The sequence below is a fragment of the Rattus norvegicus genome, chromosome 8 (assembly GCF_021556685.1).
Source record: "Rattus norvegicus strain SHRSP/BbbUtx chromosome 8, alternate assembly SHRSP_T2T, whole genome shotgun sequence".
Classification (NCBI taxonomy): domain Eukaryota; kingdom Metazoa; phylum Chordata; class Mammalia; order Rodentia; family Muridae; genus Rattus; species Rattus norvegicus.
Window position 1 is genome coordinate 104,656,451 of NC_141541.1, and position 24,260 is coordinate 104,680,710.

The window sequence follows — 24,260 nt, forward strand, 5'->3', positions numbered from 1 at the left end:
TAGAAATTGATTTGTGTATACTCATACACAAATGTTACACACATGTGTGCTTGAAGGCCAGAAACCTGCATTCCTTACCTTACTGTATTCTCTTTGCGTATTCGAATGTATGAGGCAGGGCATCTCCCTGAGAGCATGCATATTTTCAGCTACACTGGAAGCCCTAACAATTTCTCCATCACTAATTCCATTAGAGCTGGGTTACAGGTGTCATGGTGTACCCAGCTTATTTGACGGCATTCAAACTCCTACCCTTACAGTTGCACAGCAAGCATTCTTAACCAGGGCACTATCTCCCAGCTCCCAAAGTGCTTACCACATAGGAAAAAGGCTTTTCATTTTTCTGATGGTAAGAAATTGTCAGTTGCCAGGTTAATCCTTCCAAATTGCTATTCACTTGAATCTACACTGTGACATCATATCAGGAATCAGGGTACTGGGGTTTTAAGATGCTAGGATAGAAATAAATCAAAAGTAGTCGTGATTGCTTAGATGGTCAACATGAAGAGCTGTTGACAGTATTTTCTTCCCATATGTTAGCCAGCAGCATTTGTCTGTCTGTCTGTCTGTCTTTTTATCATGTGGGTCTTTTACCTGCATTTGTGTCTATGCACCATGTGTGTGTCTGATGCCTGTAGAGACCAGAAGAGGGCATTGGATCCCCTGGAATTGGAGCTACAGATGGTTGTGAGCTGCCAAGCCCATGTGGGTGTGGAGATCAAAACCAGGTCCTCTGTTACAGCAGCCAGTGCTCTTAACGGCCATCTCCAGCTTCCCCTTCCTTTTGTAAAAGTTAAATTAAAAGTTGCCTTTTAAAAATATATGCTTGTTTATTTGAGACAGGGTCTTACTATGTAGCCCTAGCTGGCCTGGAAGTCTGTATGTAGTAGACCAGACTAGCCTCAAGCTCGCAGAAATCATCCCGCCTCTACCTCCCCAGGGCTGGGATTAAAGGCATGAATGCTTAAATTTTATTTTTTTGTTACCAACTTTACAGATTATAAGCACACCACAGAGAATTACCAATTCAGGAAGTGTTCTGATTGGGAGTCCATATACCCCTGCACCAGCAATGGTCACTCAGACTCACATAGCTGAGGCTGCTGGCTGGGTTCCCAGGTAAGAGTGTCGAAAATTACTGTTTCTCAGCCTCGCACCCCCTTACTAGCTTGCTGTCTTGTCTTCTTCCTACCTCCCTTTTTTTACATTTTAATTCACTTATTTTGCAAATGTGCCCACATAATGCCATAGAAGGTTGTAGAAGTTAGAGGAGAACTTTGGGTCAGTTTTCTTTCAATTGTGTGAGTCTTAGAGATCAAACAGTTTTTCCGTCTTGCTACCAGGTGTCTCTGTCTGTCATCTCACCAGCTCAAAGGTGTTTAATTGTGTACATGTGTGTATGTAGCGGGTGGACTATGTGACCAAGGGTGCAGGTGCCTGTTGAGTTCAGGAAAGAGCACTGGCTCCTGGAGCTTGTGACCACCCAGAGCAGCTGCAGTAAGCAAGGACTGCGGTCCCCTAGGAGGTCCCTGTGCACCCCAACAGCAGGGCTGTCCCCTAGGAGGTCAGTGTGCACCCCAACAGCAGGGCTGTCCCCTAGGAGGTCCCTGTGCACCCCAACAGGAGGGCTGTCCCCTAGGAGGTCCCTGTGCACCCCAACAGCAGGGCTGTCCCCTAGGAGGTCCCTGTGCACCCCAACAGCAGGGCTGTCCCCTAGGAGGTCCGTGTGCACCCCAACAGCAGGGCTGTCCCCTAGGAGGTCCGTGTGCACCCCAACAGCAGGGCTGTCCCCTAGGAGGTCAGTGTGTACCCCAACAGCAGGGCTGTCCCCTAGGAGGTCCGTGTGCACCCCAACAGCAGGGCTGTCCCCTAGGAGGTCAGTGTGTACCCCAGCAGCAGGGCTGTCCCCTAGGAGGTCCCTGTGCACCCCAACAGCAGGGCTGTCCCCTAGGAGGTCAGTGTGCACCCCAGCAGCAGGGCTGTCCCCTAGGAGGTCAGTGTGCACCCCAACAGCAGGGCTGTCCCCTAGGAGGTCCCTGTGCACCCCAACAGCAGGGCTGTCCCCTAGGAGGTCAGTGTGCACCCCAGCAGCAGGGCTGTCCCCTAGGAGGTCAGTGTGCACCCCAACAGCAGGGCTGTCCCCTAGGAGGTCCCTGTGCACCCTAACAGCAGGGCTGTCCCCTAGGAGGTACCTGTGCACCCTAACAGCAGGGTTGTCCCCTAGGAGGTCCCTGTGCACCCTAACAGCAGGGCTGTCCCCTAGGAGGTCCCTGTGCACCCTAACAGCAGGGCTGTCTCTCCAGTTCTTTTTTCAGATTGCTGTGTCCGTGTGTGACGTGCATGTTCATGTTTGCATGAGCATATGTAATATAGGTGAATATACATGTATGTGCATACATATGGAGGTCAGAGGCTAACATAAGGTGTTTACCTTGATTGTTCGCCATTTTATTTACTGAGGGGAGTTTTTTTGTTGCTGATTTGGCTAATCTCGCATACCATTTTACCCCAATAATCCCCTAACTTGACCTCCTGAGTAAATCCTGGAATTACAGGCAGGTCACCCTAAAGTCCTGACTTTTGTGTATGTGCTAGGGGGTCTGGTCCTCTGGCTTGCATGGCAAGTGTTTTATACTCGGAGCCATTTCCCCAGCCCTATGTTCTCCTGTTCTGTTAATCTAGTTCTATTGGTTGGTTTTGGGGAGGGGGAGACTTATTTATTTTGTTTTGGGACGTCTTAAGATGGGGTCCTGATCAGTCTGCTGCGTCTTCTGAGTGCTGGGATTGCAAGTTGCTGGGAGTTCTGTGGCTTTTAGTGTTTGAGACAGTCTTGGGATATAACCCTGACTAACCTGGTACTTGATACATAGTCCGACCTGCATTGAACTCTTAGTGACCCTTCTGCCTCAGCCTCTTGAGTATTGAGATTACAGTTACTTGCTATGATACCCAGCTAGTTTAACTCTGTAGAAACTCATATATTGCTTTAAAATCACCAATTATACTTGGGCTCAGTATGTAGCCCAGGCTTGCCTCCAACTTGGAATTGCCCATAGGCAGGTAGCACCATATTCAGTGAGTACAACCATATTTAAGCTGAGAAAAATAATTTAACTTATAACTGGATCTCCTGACTTTACAGTTCTGAAATATGACTGCTTTATTTTTTTTTATTTTTTTTATTTTTTTTTATATGACTGCTTTATGATTATACTTAGCTGTTTTGGAGATACAAAACCAAATTTTACATTGTTTTGACACATAAGGAAGGAGTTGTGTTAATTATTGGCTTTATTCATGAGTATTCCTTCAACTTTCCTAAAAATCAGAAAAGAAGACAAATGTATTAACATTTTTATTAAAACGTCCCTTGATATTTTTAAATCAATACTAGGCAATAACCCTTTGTTACCATTTACCACCATTACTATCAAGCCCTTTTCATCTTTGTTTATGAAATGCTTTTTGCTAGCCTTTCTCCTCAGTTACCTCAGCACCCCATCTTCTGCAAAAGGTAATTAACCAGAGTGCATCACAATAACCCCAGTACTGGAGAAGCTGAGGCAAGATGAGAGCACTCAAGGGCAGCCTGGGTTACATAGGAAAACCTTGGCTCACAGGGGTGGAGCTGGTGGGCAGAGCATAAGCATGCAGGAGAGAAGAGCAAAGGCCGAAGTGAAGAAAGGCTCAGTACTAAGAACACTTGTTCTCAAAAAGGAGCAGAGCTTGCTTCCCAGCACCTACATCAGGTGGCTCTCATAACCACCTGTCTCCAGGACATCCGACACCACCTTCTGGCCTCTGTGGCACCCATATATATGTGGCACAGACACACATACACATAAATAAAAATTAAAAGGAAGAAAGAAAAATATTAAAATAATACTCCATGCCTTGTTTTTATCCTTTTGAAGTTTTATTACTTCAAGAGTTATATCCTTAGGAATACACTGCTTGGGTTCTAGCCTGTATTGAGTGTGGAGCAGACAAAGAGTAAAATGAACCTTCAAGGATACGTTAGCTAACACAGTTACAGCCTGTCCAGTGCTTTATGCTTTATGCTGTGTACAAATTGACAGACATACATTCATATACTATAAAGATAAAATGGTTTTGTAAAAATTATGTATAAATCTGTATTGATTTTCTCAAGTATTCATTGAACTTATTCCAATTTCAGATTATTATATTGTCATGTCTTTAACTCATTGAAAAAAAAGTTTTCTTTTGTGTACATTTAGTGTAGAGTGAGACAGTTTATAATAAATCATTTAAGAAATAGAGTTGTGTTTGTGTTGGGCTTAAGCTGTCTTTTTGTCTTTTTAGTGATAGAAAACGAGCTAGAGAATTTATAGACTCCGATTTTTCAGAAAGGTGAGTATAAGTGTACTTTGTTTCATATCCCACTATGGAAATAGGGGAGTTTCCTTTGTGTGACTTTAATTTTACTTAGTTCCTACCATTATTTCCTTCTACATTAAGGTTTTCAATTCACTTATTTGCAGTTTCAATAGATACCTTGTGACATTAGTCATTTAGGCCCCTCCCTCCTTTTGGGAGAGAGTGTTCTTCCAAAGTGAGTACACTCTGTACCACCCTAACTTGCCCAAACTTTTTAGTTTGTTTGTTTGCTTTGTTTTTAAATAGTTTTAGATTATAACAAACACTTCTCTAGACACTTTTCAGGGTATGAGGTCATCTCTTCTTGGAATATTAGTACAGTGATTCTCTTTCCTGATTGTAAATCAGAAGCACTGTGGTCTCTCTTGAACAAGTATAAATGTCTCTCAAGTCAGTTACCTCTGGTATTAAGGACTGTCAGTTTAAAAGCTAGGAATATGGCTCAGCATTGGAGTGTTGTATGATGTTAATTAGTCCTAGTTCCATTCCTAGCACTATTGGGGTGTGGGGTGCGGGGGGACTATTGGCTTAGAGCCCTCTGTAAGCTTAAGCGCAAAATGGTGTGCTGGCCACTGTATTCAGTACCATATTAGTATTACAGTGTGTTAAATGTGAGTTGTCATCTCAGGGTCATTGACCTGATAAGATGATTGTTCTGTTAATAAAGCCTTGCCAGTGGTTTTTACAACATCCCCCAGCTCTTGGGGAATTATAAGCTAGCCTGGGTTAATGTGAGACCCTTTTCTCAACTGAAAAAAACAATAGAATATTATTGTAGAAACAAGTAGAAATAGTTAATAAACTTACTAAAAAGTACTCCTCAGCATTAGTCAGTAAAAAAAAAGTAAAAAATAAAAACAAATGAAAACCACAATGTAGCACTGTTTTGTATCTGCCAAATAGCTACCAGGAAAAAAAGACACTATTAATTTTTGCAAGAATATGAAGCACCTAAAATGCTCCTGTGCTACCATACAAATTGTCACAGTAATTTTTGGTATATGCATGCCCAGGAGATGAGAAGAAGACATCTGATCTCCTGGTGCTGGAGTTAACATATGGTTGTGAGCTACCATGTAGATGCTAAAAGCCAAACCAGGTCCTCTGTAAGAGCAAAAGGGCTCTTAACTACTGTACTATCCCAGACACACACACATCCTACTTAATGAAATAAGAGTGGGGAGTGTTTTGTTGGTGGTTTTGTATGTTTTGTTTGTTTGTTTTGTTTTTCTTTTCTGAGCCTCTCAAGTGTATTACAGGTATGTGCATCATGCTTGGGCAGTTAAAGAGGGTTTGGGGTGTGTGTGGGTGTTTGTGTGTCACATACATGTGGGTGCTCTCGAAGGCCAGAGAGAGCATTGGATCTCCTGGAGCTGGAGTTAGGGTGGCTGTGGATGCTGTTAACCAAAGTCTGGACTTCTGTAAGAACAGTATGTGCTTTTAACTGAGTCATCGCTCTAGCCCTAACATTTTCAAAATTACATTGATTGATTGATTGGTTGATTGGTTGGTTGGTTGGTTGGTTGGTTGGTTGGTTGGTTGGTTTTGTGTTTATGAGTGTTGGAGTGAATATGCCACTGAACAATTATGTAGGTCAGAGGACAATTTAATGGAATCAGTTCTTTTCCTCTGTTTGGGTTCCATGTCTAACTGGGGTCATTGGCCTTGGAGACAAACACCTTTATCTATTGAGCCATCTCACTAGCCCCTCAGAGTGTCCTTATTACTACTTAAATACTCAATTCAGGCTTTGCTGTTTCTCTGTTTCTTTCTTAGTTTTACTACTTTTTGCCTTTTAAGTTTTACAGTTCTGTCTGTTCCTCTTCCCTTCCACTGATTCAGTTCTAGGTCATCACCTCAGCTGTGGGAGTAACTTCTTAGCTGACTTTTCTTTCACCTCCTATTTCACCACAAGTTCACCTTCCCCTTTAACACAGGAATGTCTGCCCAAGTCGTTATCTTTACTGTGCAGCTCAAAACCACTTAGTGGCTTCACTGCATTCTAAAGTAGCCTGTGAGGTACAGTGCCTGTATTCTGGGAGGCATTAATGATTCTTCCCTAATTGTATTCGCCAAGCTTCTCCAAAGGAACAGAACTACTAGAATGAATACATACACAGTAAAAAGCAATTTAGACTGTTTTATAGGGTGGGGTCTGAGAAGTCCAGCAATGGCTGTTTCATAGTGGAGAAAGCCAAGAAGCCCATAGTTATTCAGTCCATGAGGCTAGATGTCTCAGCCTTTCCAATCTGGAGCTGGAGTTCTGGAAGATTCCTGGAGAGCTACTGGTCTTTGCTGTATGTTGAAATCCTGAAGGAATTGGATCTAAAACTGTTGAAGGAATGCCTCAGCTGTAGGACAGTGAGAACAAGGAGCAGCAGACCAACATGTCCATGTCCTTCCTCCATGTCCTTTATCTGGGCTGCCACCAGAAAGTGTGGCTGACCATTAAGGTGAATCTCTTTGCTTCAAATAGTCTGATTAAGAAAGTCTGAAGGAGCTAGGCACGTGGTGCACGCACACCTTTATTTCCAGCTCTTAGGAAGCAGAAGCAGGTGGACGTCCTAAGTTCCCAGGCCAGCCTGGTCTACAGAGTAAGCTCCAGGACAGTCAAAGTTGTTACACAGAGAAATCCTGTCTCAAAAAATAAACAAACAAAAAAGAAACCCCAAACAAACAAACAAACAAAAAAAAAACAGAAAAAGAGTGGAGGAAGGGAAAATCTGAAGGCAGATGCAACTGGATCATCTTTATGAGTTTGAGGTTTGCCTTCTCTATGAAATGAGTTCCAAATTAGCCAGAGATACATAGTAAGACCCTGTCTCAAGAAATAAAAATTAAAAAAGAAACCTAGCAACTTGGGTTTTAGTTAATTCTAGATTAGTCACCCACAGCAGGAATGTAGGGAAGTGAAGGAAGATGTCCTTTTGAAAGAACATGGTTAGTGCCTTTTCTGTCCATAACACAGAACATGTAAATAATTTGTTAATAAGTAGATTATGTTGATAAGCACGATGAGATGAACTTGGATTTGTTTGCCTTATTAAGGCACAGCCTGGTCTTCATCATGTGTGTCATGGCTCACCCTGCATACTGCACTGGCTGACTCTGCCCTTCTTGTTTTCAGTAATTCATGTTTTCTCCATGCTGTTTCTGCTGCTTCTCCTGACCAGAGCTCCCCACCCCCCTCCTTTGGTCTTTACTCAATGTTGATGCCTCTCCCCACAAGTCATCTTCCCACTTCCCACAGAGCATCGTGAATAACTGTGGCCTGGCACTTCTCCCTTTCAAATTGTCTGCTGTTATGTATGTGTTTGATCATTATGCTCTAAGACTCATTGAGGGAAAGAATTTCACCTGCATTTTTATACTTCTGGTCCCTAAAACAGTTCTTGCAAATCCCTGATGCTCATATATTATTAGAACTAATCTGACCCCTCAAGTTTTAGTAAGAACTGAGATGCTGATGATTTAATGTCAAAGGACACATAGGTGTTAGCTAATGCATAGTCTCTAGGAAGGAGAGCTAGAGCTTTTCACAAGTTAATTTCTGGTGTCTAATAGTCACTGGCGTATAGCAGTAATTTATCAATACGTGCTTACTAAATGAATGACATTATAGAAAGCATTCTATGTATTGTTAAGCTCTTAAGAGAAAAATTAAATTTGAAAACATTTCCTTTATTCAGTCTAAACTTTGTTCACTTGAAAGAGAAACAAAGTGATTATTTTCCTGTTTTATTTTTACATAGTTTTGTAGAGGAATCTCTGAGTATAATGGAATATGAACTTTTTCATCAGCCTTTTTCTCTTCTAGTAAACGAAGCAAAAAAGGGGACAAAAATGGGAAAGGCTTGAGACATTTTTCAATGAAGGTGTGTGAGAAAGTTCAACGGAAAGGCACAACATCATACAATGAAGTAGCTGATGAACTGGTGTCTGAGTTTACCAATGCGAGTAACCATCTGGCAGCTGACTCGGTAGGTGGATTGTGGATTACACATGGACTATGGTTCCTAGATTCAGTACACCTATTGGTTTGTGACATGGATCTGAGGAACCAGGGAAGCTTAGGAATCCTCTGAGAGTTTCCTATTTATTTGTATGTATGTGATATGTGGGGGCACATGCATGCCATGACACATATGTAGAGGTCAGAGGACAGTGTTGCGGGTTCCCCTCCTTCTACCTTTACCTGAGGTCTGGAGATGGTACTCGGGTCATAAGGCACTCGTGGGAAGTGCTTTACCCAGCTGGTGCGTGTCGGTAGCCCACAAAGATAAACTTTTTCTTTTCAAGACAAGATTTCTCTGTGTCATCTGCCTATCCTGGACCTCCCTTTGTAGACCAGGCTAGCCTTAAACTCAGAGATCTGCCTACCTCTGCCTTCTGAGTGCTGGGATTAAAGGTATATATATATCCCCACTGCCTGGCAATACTATTAAAATATAATATTGTGGTCATATAAATTTTGGGGCACTTAGGAGAGTGAAGCCAGCTTGCAGTATAAGGAGCACAAGGCTAACCCAGTCTACATAGTAAGACCCACCTCTCCCTCCCATGTTAAATCAACAAAAATAGAAAAGTTCAAAATCCTAGGATTTTACCCAAAAAATGATGTTAAATAAAGCCTACAATGTCAAGAATACAATATTTATATTCAATTCCATAATTTAAATTTTTTACTGATTTAGATTTATTTTATATTTCAATGGACTCAGTATTTCCCACTATCCTTTATTATCACATTCAATTGATTTGATTTTATTGTTAAGAACTTCCTGTGTACAAGAACCTCATGATACAAATCAGTGTAAATGTATTCATTCAATAAAAGTTTTATTACCAAAAGAAATGACAAGTTAGCTGAACTAATCAGTGTGCAGAGGTAGTACAGAAATATTTTGGGACATAGACTGAAAACAGCTAGTCAGCACTAGTCCATGAACCATATTCTAAGAGGCACAGTTCACAGACTTTAAAACATGCATCCTTGATGTGTATGTGCATATGTATGTTGTCTGTGTTGTATACACCTGCGAAGGCTCATGCGTGGGTGTGAAGGCCCATGCGTGGGTGTGAAGGCCCATGTGTGGGTGTGAAGGCCCATGTGTGGGTGTGAAGGCTCATGCGTGGGTGTGAAGATGCCGGAGACAACATTGGGTGTCTTGCTCTGTCAGTTGTCCCCTTATTTTTGTTTGTTTGTTTATTTATAGACAGGGTCTCAGTTTGCATGTCTGACTGGCCTGGAGTCACCATGTCGAACAGACTGCTCTTGCTTCTTCCTCCCAAGTGGTGGGATTAAAGATGTGGTACCATTCCTGGCATCCTCACACGAAGCCTGGGTTTCTCACTGAACTCGAAGCTTAATGATTGACTAGTTTGGGAGGCCAGGAAACATCTAGGATCCACGTCTTCACCGCCCTTGTATTGGGGTTGCAGACGCATGCTGCAGTTGGCTTTTACATGGGTGATGGGGATCCAAACAAGTATAGAATTCTTCCAAATAATTCAGGCACTTTGAATACTTTACCCCTCTATGTATACATGTGTTATAATATTAGTTTTTATATCTTGGACTTCTTAAAAACTTTATGCAGCTGAGATTTACCCTCATCTTTATGTTTTCTGCATCTCCAAGCTTCCAGTTTTAGTACTCTTCCCCCACCCAAAGATGTCCCCGTAGTGTTCTTGTCAACCTAGGGTGGTCTAGAGTTTGTTTCTGACACTCTTTTGTGTTACGGGTATCTTCACCTAGTGGTAGAACATTCTTTTAGCATGCATGAGGCCTGGGGTTCAACCCTCAAAACAACCTTAAAAAAAAAAATGAAAAAAATGTCTTCAGAACTGGTAAGATACCTCAGCTGACAAAAGCATTTTGCCACCAAGCCCGATGACCTGAGTTCAGTCATAAGATTCATGTGATGGAAAAAGAGATTGGGGTTCCACAAGTGGCCCTTGGAAGCTCTCCATGGACAATATGGCAAGAGTTTATGTCCACTGCCCCTCCCCAAATACACACACAAGTAAAGTGTTTTAAAAAAGTTTACCAGTGTCTTTGTTACATATTGACCTCCAAGATGTTTTCACGGGGCATAGAATTTTCCAGTACTTGGGAGATACTACTGTTAATATCAACAGCATGTGAAGATAACCTTTAAAATTCATCCCTTAATAAAAACATTTTCAGCAGGCTTATGATCAGAAGAACATTAGACGAAGAGTTTATGATGCTCTGAATGTGCTAATGGCAATGAACATAATTTCAAAGGAGAAAAAAGAAATCAAGTGGATTGGGCTGCCTACCAACTCCGCCCAGGAGTGCCAGAACCTGGAAGTAAGTAGGAGCGCTGTCGGATGGTGGCTGCGCTCTGTTGTTTGCATGCGAGACGTTTTCCTTAAGAAATTTATCGTGAGATATTAAAATATTTATACTTGTTCATGTTTGCATTACTGTAAAACTCTGGGGAGTTTTGAGTTGGAAGAGTTTTGGGGATACAGTTTGCAGCTTATTTTACAAAACCTGGAACTGAGGAAGAAAATGTCAGCGAGTGGTTTGGTCATGAAGGCGACGATGGCATATAACTAATCCGGGCACTTGGGAGGTAGGAGGAGGATCAAGGGTCAAGACCATCTCAGCTGTTTAGTTCAAAGCCAGACTGAGTACATGCCCCGTCCCAAAACAGACCAGCACAGAAACCGAACACAAAAACCACAACAACAAAGTTAAATGAGTGCATTTCATTTTTGTTGTTTCTTAGAATGGATCTTTATTTCATTCTAATTTAAATCTAAGTATCTGCCAATGAATTTTTGCTAGGTCATTTAACAAATCTAATCTTGATTAATTATCTTTTTTTTTTTTTTTGGGGCAGTTCTGTAACTTTATTTGACATTCAGCAGTTAGTTCTCATCCACATTGACTGTAGGTTTTTGAATGTGGTAACAGGCACGTAAGTTACCAGTGTGTAGAGCTTGTTTGGTGAATCCTCATCCTCATTACGCTTTCTGGACAAGCGTACTCGGATGCGGTATGGAACATTCCTTATTCCTTTGGCCCAGACGGCTTTATTGAGCCTGGTGTCTATGTGCACATCTGGAGTCCCCATCTCCTTCATGGCAGATTTCCGAATTTCTTTGAGTGCCCGAGGAGCACGCTTCTTGAAGCCCACTCCATGGATGCGTTTGTGAATGTTGATGGTGTATTCTCGGGTCACCACCTTGTTGATGGCAGAACGGCCCTTCTTCTTCTCGCCATCCTTCTTTGCGGGAGCCATTCTGCCGGGCCCAAGTTGGAAAGCTTGATTAATTATCTTGATGCAAAGTAAATGTATATACATCCAAACAATAGCTCACGCTGTTGGCTGGTTTCCTGTGTTACTGACTCAGTATCTGAACTGTAACTATAGAAGTCAGAGCTACCTTAGGCTCAGTCAGGAAGTGACAGAACAGCGTGTAATTCTAGAACAGTGTTTAAAAGCGTTTTAGCTTGGTTATTTTAAGCACTGTAGGAAAATGTCCTTAAATGAGTGTGTTTCCTATCACACTGTTTTTTTTTTTTTTTTTTGGTAATTTTACTGTTAAGACCATATGAACTGAGATTAGCAGTGGCTCTCAGAGATAATTACAGTTGGTTTCAAATTTCACTCAGTACTTTTGTACTCCACCCAGCCTAGAAAATTTATTATTATTATTATTATTATTATTATTATTATTATTATTGTGAATGGCAGGAAAAAAAAGACATTTATCAAAGGCTACAGGGTAGTGTTTTTATATGCTACAACAGACATGTCTCTCTTCTCTTTTTCTTCTTCCTAAGTAGAATTTGAACATCATTTTAATTATCAGTAATATTAAGATACTAAAGGCCCATAAGGTAAAATCTACTAATAGTACCATGCCCTTAACTATAGAAAAGATAAAGTTTAACACGAAAATCAAGACCCCCCAAGAAACAGTTGCTTTAATAAAGGAGATGAAAAATAGAAGAGTTGTCAAAAATGTGATTTAACCTAGGCTCAAGATAACAACTCTGTGGTAGAGCTCTTCCAAGTACGAATGAGGCCTAGATTTTCTCTCAGAGGAGGAGGCAGAGAGAGGGCACACCCATGAAAGGGGATGGAAGAGGGGAGAGGAACAGAAGTTTGTCAGATGTTTAAGGGTGGATAGGACATTTATTTCATGGACTAAGACGAGCACAAGAAAGTGTTCTTACAGATAAATCTCTATATATGGCTCTAGAGAAGTGATACACTCATTTCCTGATGTTAGGCGATCTAGGCGTGATCTGGAAACAGTGGGAAGCTGTTTTAGAACGCTGGTTCCAACAGTCTGCACCTCTAATCCCAGCACTTGGAAGGTGAAGGCAGGAGGATGATCACAAAATCCTGTCTTGTCTGGGTTACATAGTAACACTGTGTCTCAAAAAAATTTTTTTAAATAAAAAAATACCTGGTAGAGGGAAGGGAAATGGACAGAGAAGGAAGGATTGGATATGGCCTGAGCTAAGTAGGTCAGAGAGGCACATTAGGGAAAGGATGGGTGTGGGCATAACTGGAAATTAGGGCCTTTATTCTCACTGCAGAGTCCACAGCCAGATGGTCATGTTGTGGCTTTGAAGTAATACAAAGGGTGATGGTGCTTAGTAGACTGTGAAAAGGACTCTAGTGTAGACCAGAGTAAATAGGAGCAGACAAGAAAGGCAAGTTACTTATGTGTCAGAGAAGAAATGCAGCAAAGATAGACAAGAGGACCAGGGTTCAGTTCCCAGCACCACATGGTGGCTTAGAACCTTCTATCGCTCTGAGGGATCTAGTGCCCTCTTCTGGCTTCCCAGGAAACCAGACACCAGGCACACATGTGGTGCACAGAGACATGTGAGGTAAAACATTCATAAAACAAAAATTAAATCTTTAAAAAATGATTTAAGGGTTTGTTTTTTATAATTTATGTTTTAAAGATAGAGAAGCAAAGGCGGATAGAACGGATAAAGCAGAAGCGGGCCCAGCTACAAGAACTTCTCCTTCAGGTAAAGATTCGGAATCTTTTTCTCTGTCTGTTCCTAAAGCCTGTGTGTTTCATGGTTGTAGTATCATCAGAGTATCTGGAAGAAAATCGATAGCCCTACCCATTGTTGCTCACTGATGTTGAATGCTTACCCCTCCAGGCTGTCCAGCTGTCACATTTACCCTTATTCCCAAATCCTGAGGCCCCACCTTAGGTGCAGCCCCTCCCTTTGCGTATCCAGAAGTTGGACTATGAAGGAGTTTTGCTGTTTGTTGTTTTGTCCCTTAGGTGGGCTCTTTGAGATGTACCAGAACTGGCAAGCCACTGTGGCCTGACCTCTAGAGTCTCTTTATGTAGTCTCTACTCTTCCACCAGGGGCAGATAGAGGTTCCCTATCAGAGGCAGAACAAGTCCTACCTCATGATGAGAGAAAATAGTTCTGCCCCAAAGTGGAGGCAAAATGAGGAATGAGATTTAGAGAGGAAGGTTTCTCTATTGACAGGCTGACAGCTATGTAGCACATTCCGGAGCTGGCCCAGTTCACCCCTGAAAGTGGCTATTTTCTGGGGCTGGGGACCTGAAGAAAAGGACAACATGAAGTCTCAGGCTTCGGTGTCCACTAGGAAGTTCCTGGTGTGCCATCTTACAAAGTTACATGGGGCTCCTCAAGTTTGTCAGAAATTAGGGGTTCTGGAGAGGGGACTCCAGAGGACCCATCTGTGTTCAGATGGAGAGCGGCTTCCAAGCTCTTGTTGCTCAGGGGCCATCTTGCCCTCCAATAATTGTCTTGGAAGTTGGGAAAGGGTTGAGGTAGGAGTGAGACCCAACTTTCCTAGTTCTGTCCGTGAGCAGTCGCCCAGGCTTGCCCTGACTGGCCCCAGGGGAAGCATGTTCTAGAGGGTACTTGGGGGTGGACCTTCCTTGGGCAGCTTTCCTCACAGTAGGTCTGTCATTGTCCTGTTACTGCTCCCTTTCCAGGCTCTGTTCATAGCACACTAAGATAGCAGTCAAGACAGATTGGTCCAGACTCTTCACTTAGCCACCAGTTTTTGAAGTTTTCTAAGACTCTCTAGGACTAATTGGGTGATGGATTTGTCTTTCAGAAGGACCTCGTCCTCCCCTCCAATGTTACATTAGTATGTTTTCTTATAGTCTACTCTCTGGAGAATAATAATAAGAGGAGGTTCACTTTCTCTCTGGAAAATGGCCTTTGCTAATAATAATTGAGGATTTGAACTCCACTTTTCTTAAATCCTCTCAAGTATGATAAATTGCATTCTCTTCCAGTGACCACAGGAGTCTCTGGATGGATCACTGAGAGGGACCACCTGGACTCCTGTGGGAACTTGGACCTGTGCATCATGGCTCTGGGCCATATGGTAGTCATTACCAGCCACTATTGGCCCTGTCCTTTGACTTTCTTCTTCTAAGGTCAAGGCCTTGTCTAAAATGAGCCTGGACTCTCCCAGGCCATGCTGTAAAGGCTGTTTAGATGCTAAGACATCTGTATACACTAGCTGAGATTCTCAGTGAAACTACCTAATTCTTCTTTTGATATCTTTAAGCTCTGCTAACAAGAGGGCTCTGTAAACATCAAGGTGGTCTTCTTGAGTTCCTCTAGGGTATGATGGGCAAGGTAGCAGGGAACCAGGGCTTCCAAGTTAGGATATGTGGGTTTTGAAGGAAAGAGGACTCTGGTATCAGGCAGCCTTATTGCTGGGGTGCTAGAGTGCCAGCGACAGGCCGCTCAGAGAGGCAAACCATAGTCCATGACAGGGGTCCCAGTCCGTGGCTTTTTTTAGGTGAGCTGTGTTGTTCCGAGTTGTTACTCAGGTGATAGGGTTACAGGGCTGGGTTTTGGGTCTCTCAATTTCAGAGGTGCAGAGCTAAACTACAGAGGCTGACAAGGAGCAGGACAACTGTGGGCCAGTTCAGATAGTCTTGAGGGTAAAAGAAAGTTGAATAGAGAATATAGATCATTTTCCTCTCTCACAGAGTTGGGCCAGTTGAAGGATAGTGTTATCATTGAGGATCCCCTGATGCACCTATTTTTTATCTATTTTTCATTTCTGTTTTTTTAAAGACAGGATTGCTTTACATAGCCCTGGAACTTACTATGTAGACCAGGCAGGCCTCAAACTCAGAGGTCCACCCATCTTTCCCTCCAGAGTGTTGTGCCCAGCTAAGGCATCTAATGTTTTTACCAGCATCCAGGAGTAATTGGGACCATGCTTTCTAACAAAATCAGAATTTTTTCTGTCTTAAGTGTCTGGGAATCTAATTCTGCCCATTGTGAAGGCAGTCAAGTAGCGACTTCCAGAAGAATCTTACAGCCATTTTATCCCATTCGCAATATGAAGGAGGAGAAAAGACAGAAGTCTTGGGTGGTGGTTTCCCTTTCCCTACCTGAATTCCCTATACACCTGGAAAGGCATCTCCAACCTGTTCACAGAGGACCATTAGTACTGTCTAATCAGTCCCAGGAAGGGGCTAGCTCAGGCAGAGGGATTTCTGCACTAGCGATGGCTTGGGCTCCTGCCATTTCCCAGTTCTCTCCTGTGATCTATTGTGTAAGGCCATAGCACCCTTTTGTCCCAAGCCCTGTGTTTTTGATGCCATCATCCCTCAAGACACTTGCTTTGCCATCTGTTTTCTTGCAAGAAGAGTATCAATGACAGAGAGGATGGATCCTCAATGAAGAATGGCCTAAAGCTATCACTGGTGGGGCAAGAGTTATCTAATAGGAAGGAAAATGGCCATTGTCTGAAGGATCATCAAAGAAGAAAAGTCTGTGGTGCAGCTAGTGGGCATCTGCAAGGGATATCAGTTCTAAGAACAAGGCTGTAGCTGTCTCTGTGTTAAAGAGAGTAATGCTGGAGGGAATGAATGACCTTGTGCAACAGGCTACCAGACGCAGGGGTAGTTGGCACAGTGCTTGCTCAGCCTTTGCCATGCACAAAGCTGGGTTCAGTCCCCAGCATTTTATAACCCAGGTTCAGTGGTACATTCCTGTAGTCCTGGCACTTGGGAAGTAAAGCAGAGGAATCAGAACTTCAAAGTCATAGTCATACATAGCAGGTTCAAGGCCTGAGACCCTGTCTGAATCAATAAGATAAACAAGGCCTGCAGTTGTTTCTGTGTTTCTGTGCACAAAGAGTGAGGTTAAGTATTTATTTCTCTTTGCTTATCTTTATACCTGAAACATGCCCGTAATTTAAGTCCTATTTTTTTCTTCTACTTTCTCTCAAGCCAAACATTTATAGAAGATTTTAACCTGAGGGCAGCCTGGTGCATTTTATAGAATTAGGCAGCTTCAGACTGTAAATGAAACTCGTTATTACTAAAAATAGTAACTGCATGTTCTCTGTAGACATACAACTTAATTCCTCTTAATGTTTCATTCTTATTCCTTTTATCAAATGAGAGTTACAGAGTAACCATAGGAAGTAAATTATGCAAGTTGTCCCCACATTAGTTGTGGTAGCTGAACTGGCTTAGTTTTTCTTAGTATTGTAGCTCACTTTCTCATGGCACAGGTTAACTATTAGTAGCTCTTCTCACATGCCCTCGTTAGGTTTAACTATCAAGTTGACAGACTTGCCCAGCTCAGATTGCAAGTCTGTTAGGGATTATCTTGGTTGTTAATTGATTGTCAAGGAGAGTCCAGGCTACTGTGGAGGGTACCATTCATTCCTTGGACCAGTGGTCTGGGGCTGTGTAAGAAAGCGAAGTGTGGACCTGCAGACAAGCTAGCTAATAGTCTTCCATGGTTACTGCTTCAGAATTCCTGTTGACTTCACCTAGTGAGCTTGAAATGAACCCTTCCCTTCCTTCCCTGAGTTGTTTTTGGTCAGAATATTTTATCGCAGCAACAGAGAGTAACCAGAATCCTGCCTCACTTAATGTTATCAAGACAGTCCCACACAGGCATGCCCAGAAGCGGTCTCCTGGTGATTCTCATCAAGCTGCCAACTGAGATGAGTAGTCAGCTACATTGTACTTGTAGATAACTCAAATGTTACTTTATGTACATAATGTCCTTTCCTGCCTTAAACCTTTCCCATAAGGAACACTCTTAATGCTGTTCAGCCTCTGGAACATGATATTGAGTCTGAAAAGAACAAAAAGCCAAAGGGAGTCAATAAAAGGGCAACAAATAAGGAAGTCAGCCCACAGTACATGGGAGGTAATTTTACTTTTACTATTAATAACAATATTTAGGTTAGGGAGATAGCTCAGTGGTAGAGTTCTTGCCTGGTGAAAACAATCTCCATCATGCAAAGAAAAAAAAAAAAGACTAAATTAACATTGTTTCAACTGTGTGGGTCATCCTCTGCCATCTGGTTGCCGTTTAACGGTGAGTAGTAAGTATGTAAGGACTCTTCCTGATCCCTGTTTATATTCCTCCATACATTGAGGCTCTCCCACAGCATGGGGGCCACAAAGTCGGGTAGAGTACCCGAACAGCTCCCAAGGTAATGTGATCTAGTTCAGGGCTTTTCATTTAGTGACCCCTTCTAGTCTGAGGAGTCTGTATATGCATCAGTATATATGTATATAAATCAAAATTTTGTTGATAATAAACCATAAAGAAATGTTTTTTCAGGGGCTGGGGATTTAGCTCAGCGGTAGAGCGCTTACCTAGGAAGCGCAAGGCCCTGGGTTCGGTCCCCAGCTCCGAAAAAAAGAACCAAAAAAAAAAAAAAAGAAATGTTTTTTCAAAGTAATTCTTAGTTAAAAATAGTTCTACTATTTATTAAAGACAAAAGCATATTTGCATACAGATGATGAATGTTGCTCTTTATTTTTACATAAAATTTGAATGGGTAGAAACATTTTGAACATAAATCTGGCAAACATGGGGTTGGGGATTTAGCTCAGTGGTAGAGCGCTTGCAAGGCCCCGGGTTCGGTCCCCAGCTTCGAAAAAAAGAAAAAAAAAAAAAGAAAGTATCTTCAATATTTCTCAGAGTTGATTGTCATTTTGATTTTATAATTTTTAGAGAATGTCACTTTGAAAAAATATGTCATATATGATAGTAGAAGTATGTTTAGGATATTAGAAAAATTGTTAAAATTCTACCCTAACCTCAAGCCAAAATTAATTTAGTGATTTATAATCTCAAGAAATTTTTTGTTGTTGTTACTGTTTTGAGACAGGATCTCTCTACATAGCCTCTGGCTGTCCTGCAACTTACTTATGTAGACCAGACTGGCCTCAAACTCAAAGAAATCCACCTGCCTCTGCCTCCCAAGTTCTGGTATTTAAGATGTGCACCACCATATCCAACCCAACGATTTTTAAAATCGAGCATTGTAACACAATTTAACCCAAAAGTAAACTAATTGTATATTTACAGGCCAAGGAATGATGGAAATATTACAAGTCTTTTTTTTCCATACAATTATATTGTCTTTAAGAGTAGAAAACTCTGTCGAGTAAAAGCCCTGCAGTTGATGTTATAAATTGTGTTGACTGAGGTGTTCAGGCAGTGATTGTTCACTGTTGCACGGTGTGAGGGCATAAACAGTGCAGTGTTCATGTTGTGTTGGGACTCAAACCTCAGTAAAGGAGAGAGAGACTTGGGCTGGGTTCTAAAGGTACCCTGAGAGCAGGTCCTGAGATGTAAACCTTAGAAACCTGTGGTAGAGCTCTGTCTGAGTGTCCCAGATGTCATTTTGAAAAAGAATTCTCTGGTTTAAGGAATTATGTATAACTCTGGGCTAGACACTACAGACAAGGTGTATTTAACCCTAAACTTAGGCTGCTGCAGGAGGTGAATCGAGTCAAAGCTTCCTTGAGATCACTTTAAAGAAAACTATTGCCTGTACTGCTGGGCTCTCCCATATTTCTGAGAGCCTGTGTCTCTGGGAGATGAAAACCAGAGGCCACAATAGTTTCTTAGTTAGACATCTTCAAAATATATGTGTTTTGCTGGGCGGAGTGGTGCAGGTCTTTAATCCCAGCACTTGGGTGGCAGAGGCAGGAGATTCTCTGTGTGTGGGTTTGAGGCCACCTGGTCTGCAAAGTGAATTCTAAGACAGCCAAGGCTGTTAACACAGAGAAATCCTGTCTTGAAAAAGAAACACAGTGTATGTATTTTACCCTTGAAATATGTTTATTAAACTAAATCATTGTAATCTTTTATCATATTTAACTTTTTTTATTCACTAGTACAGATGGGCTGCCTGTTTAAATACTCTCATTTTGAAATAGATTTTTAAATGTATTATGTTAATTCATTTAAATTCCAAATCACTTTTTCATATTTTAAATGACCTCATTTGTCTATTGAACATTACAGCAAATTGCTTTTAAAAACCTGGTACAGAGAAATCGACAAAATGAACAACAAAACCAGGGCCCTCCAGCTGTGAATTCCACCATTCAGCTGCCATTTATAGTCATTAATACAAGCAGGAAAACAGTCATAGACTGCAGCATCTCCAGTGACAAGTGAGTGGGGAGCCGGGGAGGGCACAGGGCTGGCCTTCTGTGTAAGCCCATGGAAGCCTTCCAGAATGGCTTCCATGGGCTATGTCAAATGCCTTCTCAGCTGCAGTGGGCTCCACCCTTCACAGACCCTTACTCCATGTCAGGTTTGCCTGGGACCTGTGTGCTGGTACCTGGGCCCAACCTGTCATGAGTGACACTTGTGTGGTAACTTCGTGTAACTGCAGTAAGTCACACCACCTCTAAGGGTCCAGGAGGAAGTCGGTTCATTGGGGAGTTACACGTTACAGGTTTTTATGGAAATCTATCAGAGCAGTGTGTGGCATTAAATCAACTGTTTCATTCTGCTGTGTCACACATACGTACGTTTCTGTTTGTTGTTTATTTTGTTTTTTTAAGAAGGGGTCTTGCCTGATGGTGGTGGTACATACCTTTGATCCCAGTACTTGGGAGACAGAGGCAGGCAGATCTCTGAGTTTGAGGACAGACAGGGATGCATAAAATTATAATAAATTAAAGAAGGGTCTCATTGCTTCCATCTGGCTTCCACGTGCTGAAATTAAAAGGTGCGTGGCATAGCACCTGCCGCATTCCTTATCCATCGTTGAGTGGGCATTAAATTCCCGGTTTAGTCTGGGGAGATGGCACCGTGAGCAAAGTGCTTGCTGTACAGGCATGGGGTCCTCAGTTTGGATCCCCCTCACCCACATAAAAGCAGGCTGTACCATGCTCACTCGAACCCTAGCTATAGGGCAGGATGGGTGAGGGTGATGACAACAGAGACAGGTTTGCCAGAGGTCGCTGGCCAGCCAGCCTAACTCAGACAGCAAGCCTCAGGTTCAGTGAGAAAACTTGTCATAAAAAAATAAGTTAAAAGTGACAGAGGGGGACACATGTCAACACAGAAGTCTATAAGCCTTTTAAAATATTTTTAACAATTTAAATAATTGACACCATTTACTCTAGTAAGAGATCACACTTTTCTTTTTTTTTTTTTTTTTTTTGGGTTCTTTTTTTCGGAGCTGGGGACCGAACCCCGGGCCTTGCGCTTCCTAGGTAAGCGCTCTACCACTGAGCTAAATCCCCAGCCCCACACTTTTCAAAGGAGAGCATTCACTGTTTCTTTCCCTTCCTTGTTGAGGAAGTTAGAGGTACACAGAGGACAAGACAGATCTGGTTATAGCTGGAGCTCCTCTACCTGCCTGCTCCATGGAGCTCTGGTAACTTAGGACAAGGTGGAGGTGCACTTGCACTCTTACTTCCCAGCCCTCTGAGGACGGAGAGATACCTTTAAACAGTCTGCTTCATTGCATCATTTTATAAGTGGAGCTGCTGTTCTTAGGATCAGCAAGCTTTCATTCTTTAAATTTCTCAGCCTCTCTTGAGATCTCATTCCTTCCTCCACAAAAATAAGAATTAGGGCCAGCAAGATGGCTCAGTAGATAAAGGTGTTTGCTGCCAAACCTAATGACCTGAGTCTAATCTCAAAACACACATGGTAGGAGGAGACAGCCAGCTCTAAAAAAAATTGTTCATTGACCTCCATATGTGTTCCATGGTATACACACACTAAAATAAGGATTATGAATTCAAGAACTAGGGGCTGGAGAGATGGCTCAGAGGTTAAGAATACTGACTGCTCTTCCAGAGGTCCTGAGTTCAAATCCCAGCAACCACATGGTGGCTCACTGCCGTCTGTAATAGGATCTGATGCCCTCTTCTGGTGTGTCTGAATGTCTGACGACAGCTACAGTATGCTCATATATAAATAAAATAAGTAAATAAATCTAAACATGAATTCAAGAACTAAAAAATTAAAATCAGTTATTTACTTTGCCAGCTTATAAAAGCTAGAGATAAATTCACACAGTATCTAGCCCTGTAAAATGTTACATGTCAGGGTTATTAATCATAGCCACCAACTACAGAAACATATGTTAGGGAGGACTGCTAACATTCTAACACCAAAGTCTTCAAAATGGTTAGCATCTCCAGACACCACCTACAAATGTCACACTATAACACGTCAACCTCGGTCACTTTATAAAGCTAGTCTCTTAGGAGAGAATATAAGATTGCCCTCTCAGGTTGAAAGGCGTCAGCCGCCGAGCGTGTGGCACATAAATAACCTCAGGAGGTTGAGCACAGGATTGTATGAGTTTGCGAGCATTGGCCAACCAGGAGAACCCTGGAAGAGACCTGTTTCAACATTTTAAATAATAATAATTAAAAAGTAAAGTGTCAGGAAAATTGGGAGCCATTGACCGTAGCAGATTATGAACACTCGGGCTGGAATCTATTCTGGTTCCGTGCCTTGGGTGGTCACTGACTCATGCCTTGCCTGGCATCCATTCATGGACAGCTTGCACATGCTTGTTGTTTGAGGTAGGTCACTAATCTTGTCTGTCAGTTGCTTTGGTGAAGCAATCTTACCCTTAATTAGCCAGGAGGCTTTCCCACAGTTTACAACTGAGTTTACAAAGCCATCTGCATATAAGTGGTGCCTGAAGTCACCCTCTGGAGAGGTGCCCACCTCAGATGAACTTTGAGTTCCGTAATGTATTTTATTCAGACTCATACACTTTAGCATCTTGCTTCAAGTTATTTTTTCCTGGTATAAGTCTCAACTTCACATAATTTTACTAGAGAATTTCATGACAAGGTAAAGCCCACTACTATTGAGAGCCTGCACTGGAGCATTCCTGTCCCTACAGGACTGAGACCTGTAGACGAGGCCTGAGCAGGAAGTCAGCTCTGCCCTTCCACAAAGTCTGTCCTGGGGATCAAGCTTCGGCCTCTTCTTGCTGTCCCTGCCTTAGCTTCTAGATGGCTGTGCTGAATAGCTAAACGTCCAGACTGACTACTTTTCAAGAAAATTCTGATTGGTGCTATGTACTTTTTATGTGGTACTTTTTATTTGTTTGCGACAAATTCTCACTCTGTAGCCTAGGGTGCACTAGGACTTATGAACCCTAAGATGGCTGTAAACTCAGAGAAATCATCCTGCCTTAGGCTCCCAGGTGATGGTATTCCAGGTGCGAGCCACTCGGCTCAGCCCTGTGACACTGGCTTAAGATATTTTATTCTTTAGCTCCTCAAGACAGGATTTAACTGGATTTGGTTTGTTAAATTTTTCTTCCATTTAATTCAAGTATGTTTAGCATAAGGGCCTGAAGTCCCAACCACCTCGAAGGACCCCTTGAGTCCAGGAGTTTAAGCTCAAATGCAGTGTAGTGCAACCCATCTTTAAGGAAGTCTTCTGGTTGACAGAAGTATGCGGTGTCTAGCTGGTGACTAGGAAAATGAATTAAGCATCCACAATGGTTCCTCAAAGCTGGTCAACCAGTCTACTAGTGACACATACCAGATTAGAAAGGCTTTTCTCTAGCGCACAGCTGTAGACAACTTTGGAGAGTCCTACCTTTAGGACAAAGATTCTCTCCCATTTTGTAACATCACTGGAGCTTCAGTGGGCTTCTTTGACCAGCTGACCTGGAAAGGTTTGCTCTGTTGTTCTAAGTCAGTGCTCTTTATGATGGCCCTGCTTAGGCTCTTGTTCCATTATTTAAAGTGCAGAAACGACTGGGGTTTAGCTCAGAATGCTTTTGTCAAGCAATCACGAGGCCTTGGGTGATCCTGCCTTGCACCACAAAAAGTAAATTAAACAAAGCACAGGATGTAACGACTTTTAGAGTTTCTCTGTAACACCAAATTCCTCATACGCCCTTTCTTTCTTAACAACAAACTGATGGTGTATTTAGGGTGTGTGTGTGTGTGTGTGTGTGTGTGTGTGTGTGTGTGTGTGTGTACGCGCGCGCGGTCTAGGGAACTGATCTCGTTGTCGGTCTTGGTGTCTGAGCCATGTCTCTCTCCCGGTCTGTCCCTGCTTTATTTTGCAGGTTTGAATACCTCTTTAATTTTGATAACACCTTTGAGATCCATGATGACATAGAGGTACTGAAGCGGATGGGAATGTCCTTTGGTCTGGAGTCAGGCAAATGCTCTCTGGAGGATCTGAAAATCGCAAAATCCCTGGTTCCAAAAGCTTTAGAAGGCTATATCACAGGTATGCTGGCCACGCTGACACATCCCTGACTGAACATCACACTCACTTGTTAAATCTTCACACAGGGGGTTGGGGATTTGGCTCAGTGGTAGAGCGCTTGCCTAGGAAGCGCAAGGTCCTGAGTTCGGTCCCCAGCCCCGAAAAAAGAAAAAAGAAAAAAAAAAATCTTCACACAGAATGCTGCAGTTTAGAGACTGCTGGCCTCACCAGGGGGCATTCTTCAGTACTTTATAGAGTAAGTTTGTGACCTTTTTTTAAAACCAAATATCAATGATTTTTAGAAGATTACAAACTTACATCTATACAAGATATATTGTATAGAAAATGACTG

At 42.4% G+C, this 24,260-nt stretch overlaps 1 protein-coding gene and 1 pseudogene across 54 annotated transcripts in view; one reads left to right on the forward strand and one right to left on the reverse strand.

Annotated features, from left to right (window-relative positions):
• Tfdp2 (transcription factor Dp-2) overlaps positions 1–24,260 on the forward strand; it is a 141,137-nt gene that overhangs the window by 104,361 nt on the left and 12,516 nt on the right. For 21 of the 53 annotated variants that reach the window (XM_087561260.1, XM_087561287.1, XM_087561259.1 and 18 more), the window contains 7 exon segments: positions 998–1,119; positions 4,327–4,374; positions 8,219–8,381; positions 10,595–10,738; positions 13,364–13,432; positions 19,715–19,866; positions 23,763–23,929. In XM_087561260.1, coding sequence (XP_087417386.1) covers positions 998–1,119; positions 4,327–4,374; positions 8,219–8,381; positions 10,595–10,738; positions 13,364–13,432; positions 19,715–19,866; positions 23,763–23,929 — 865 coding nt within the window. 53 annotated transcript variants of the gene reach the window in all.
• LOC102550734 (60S ribosomal protein L31-like) lies at positions 11,226–11,701 on the reverse strand (annotated as a pseudogene). The gene has a single exon (XR_015627954.1). The product of XR_015627954.1 is annotated as a 60S ribosomal protein L31-like (transcript).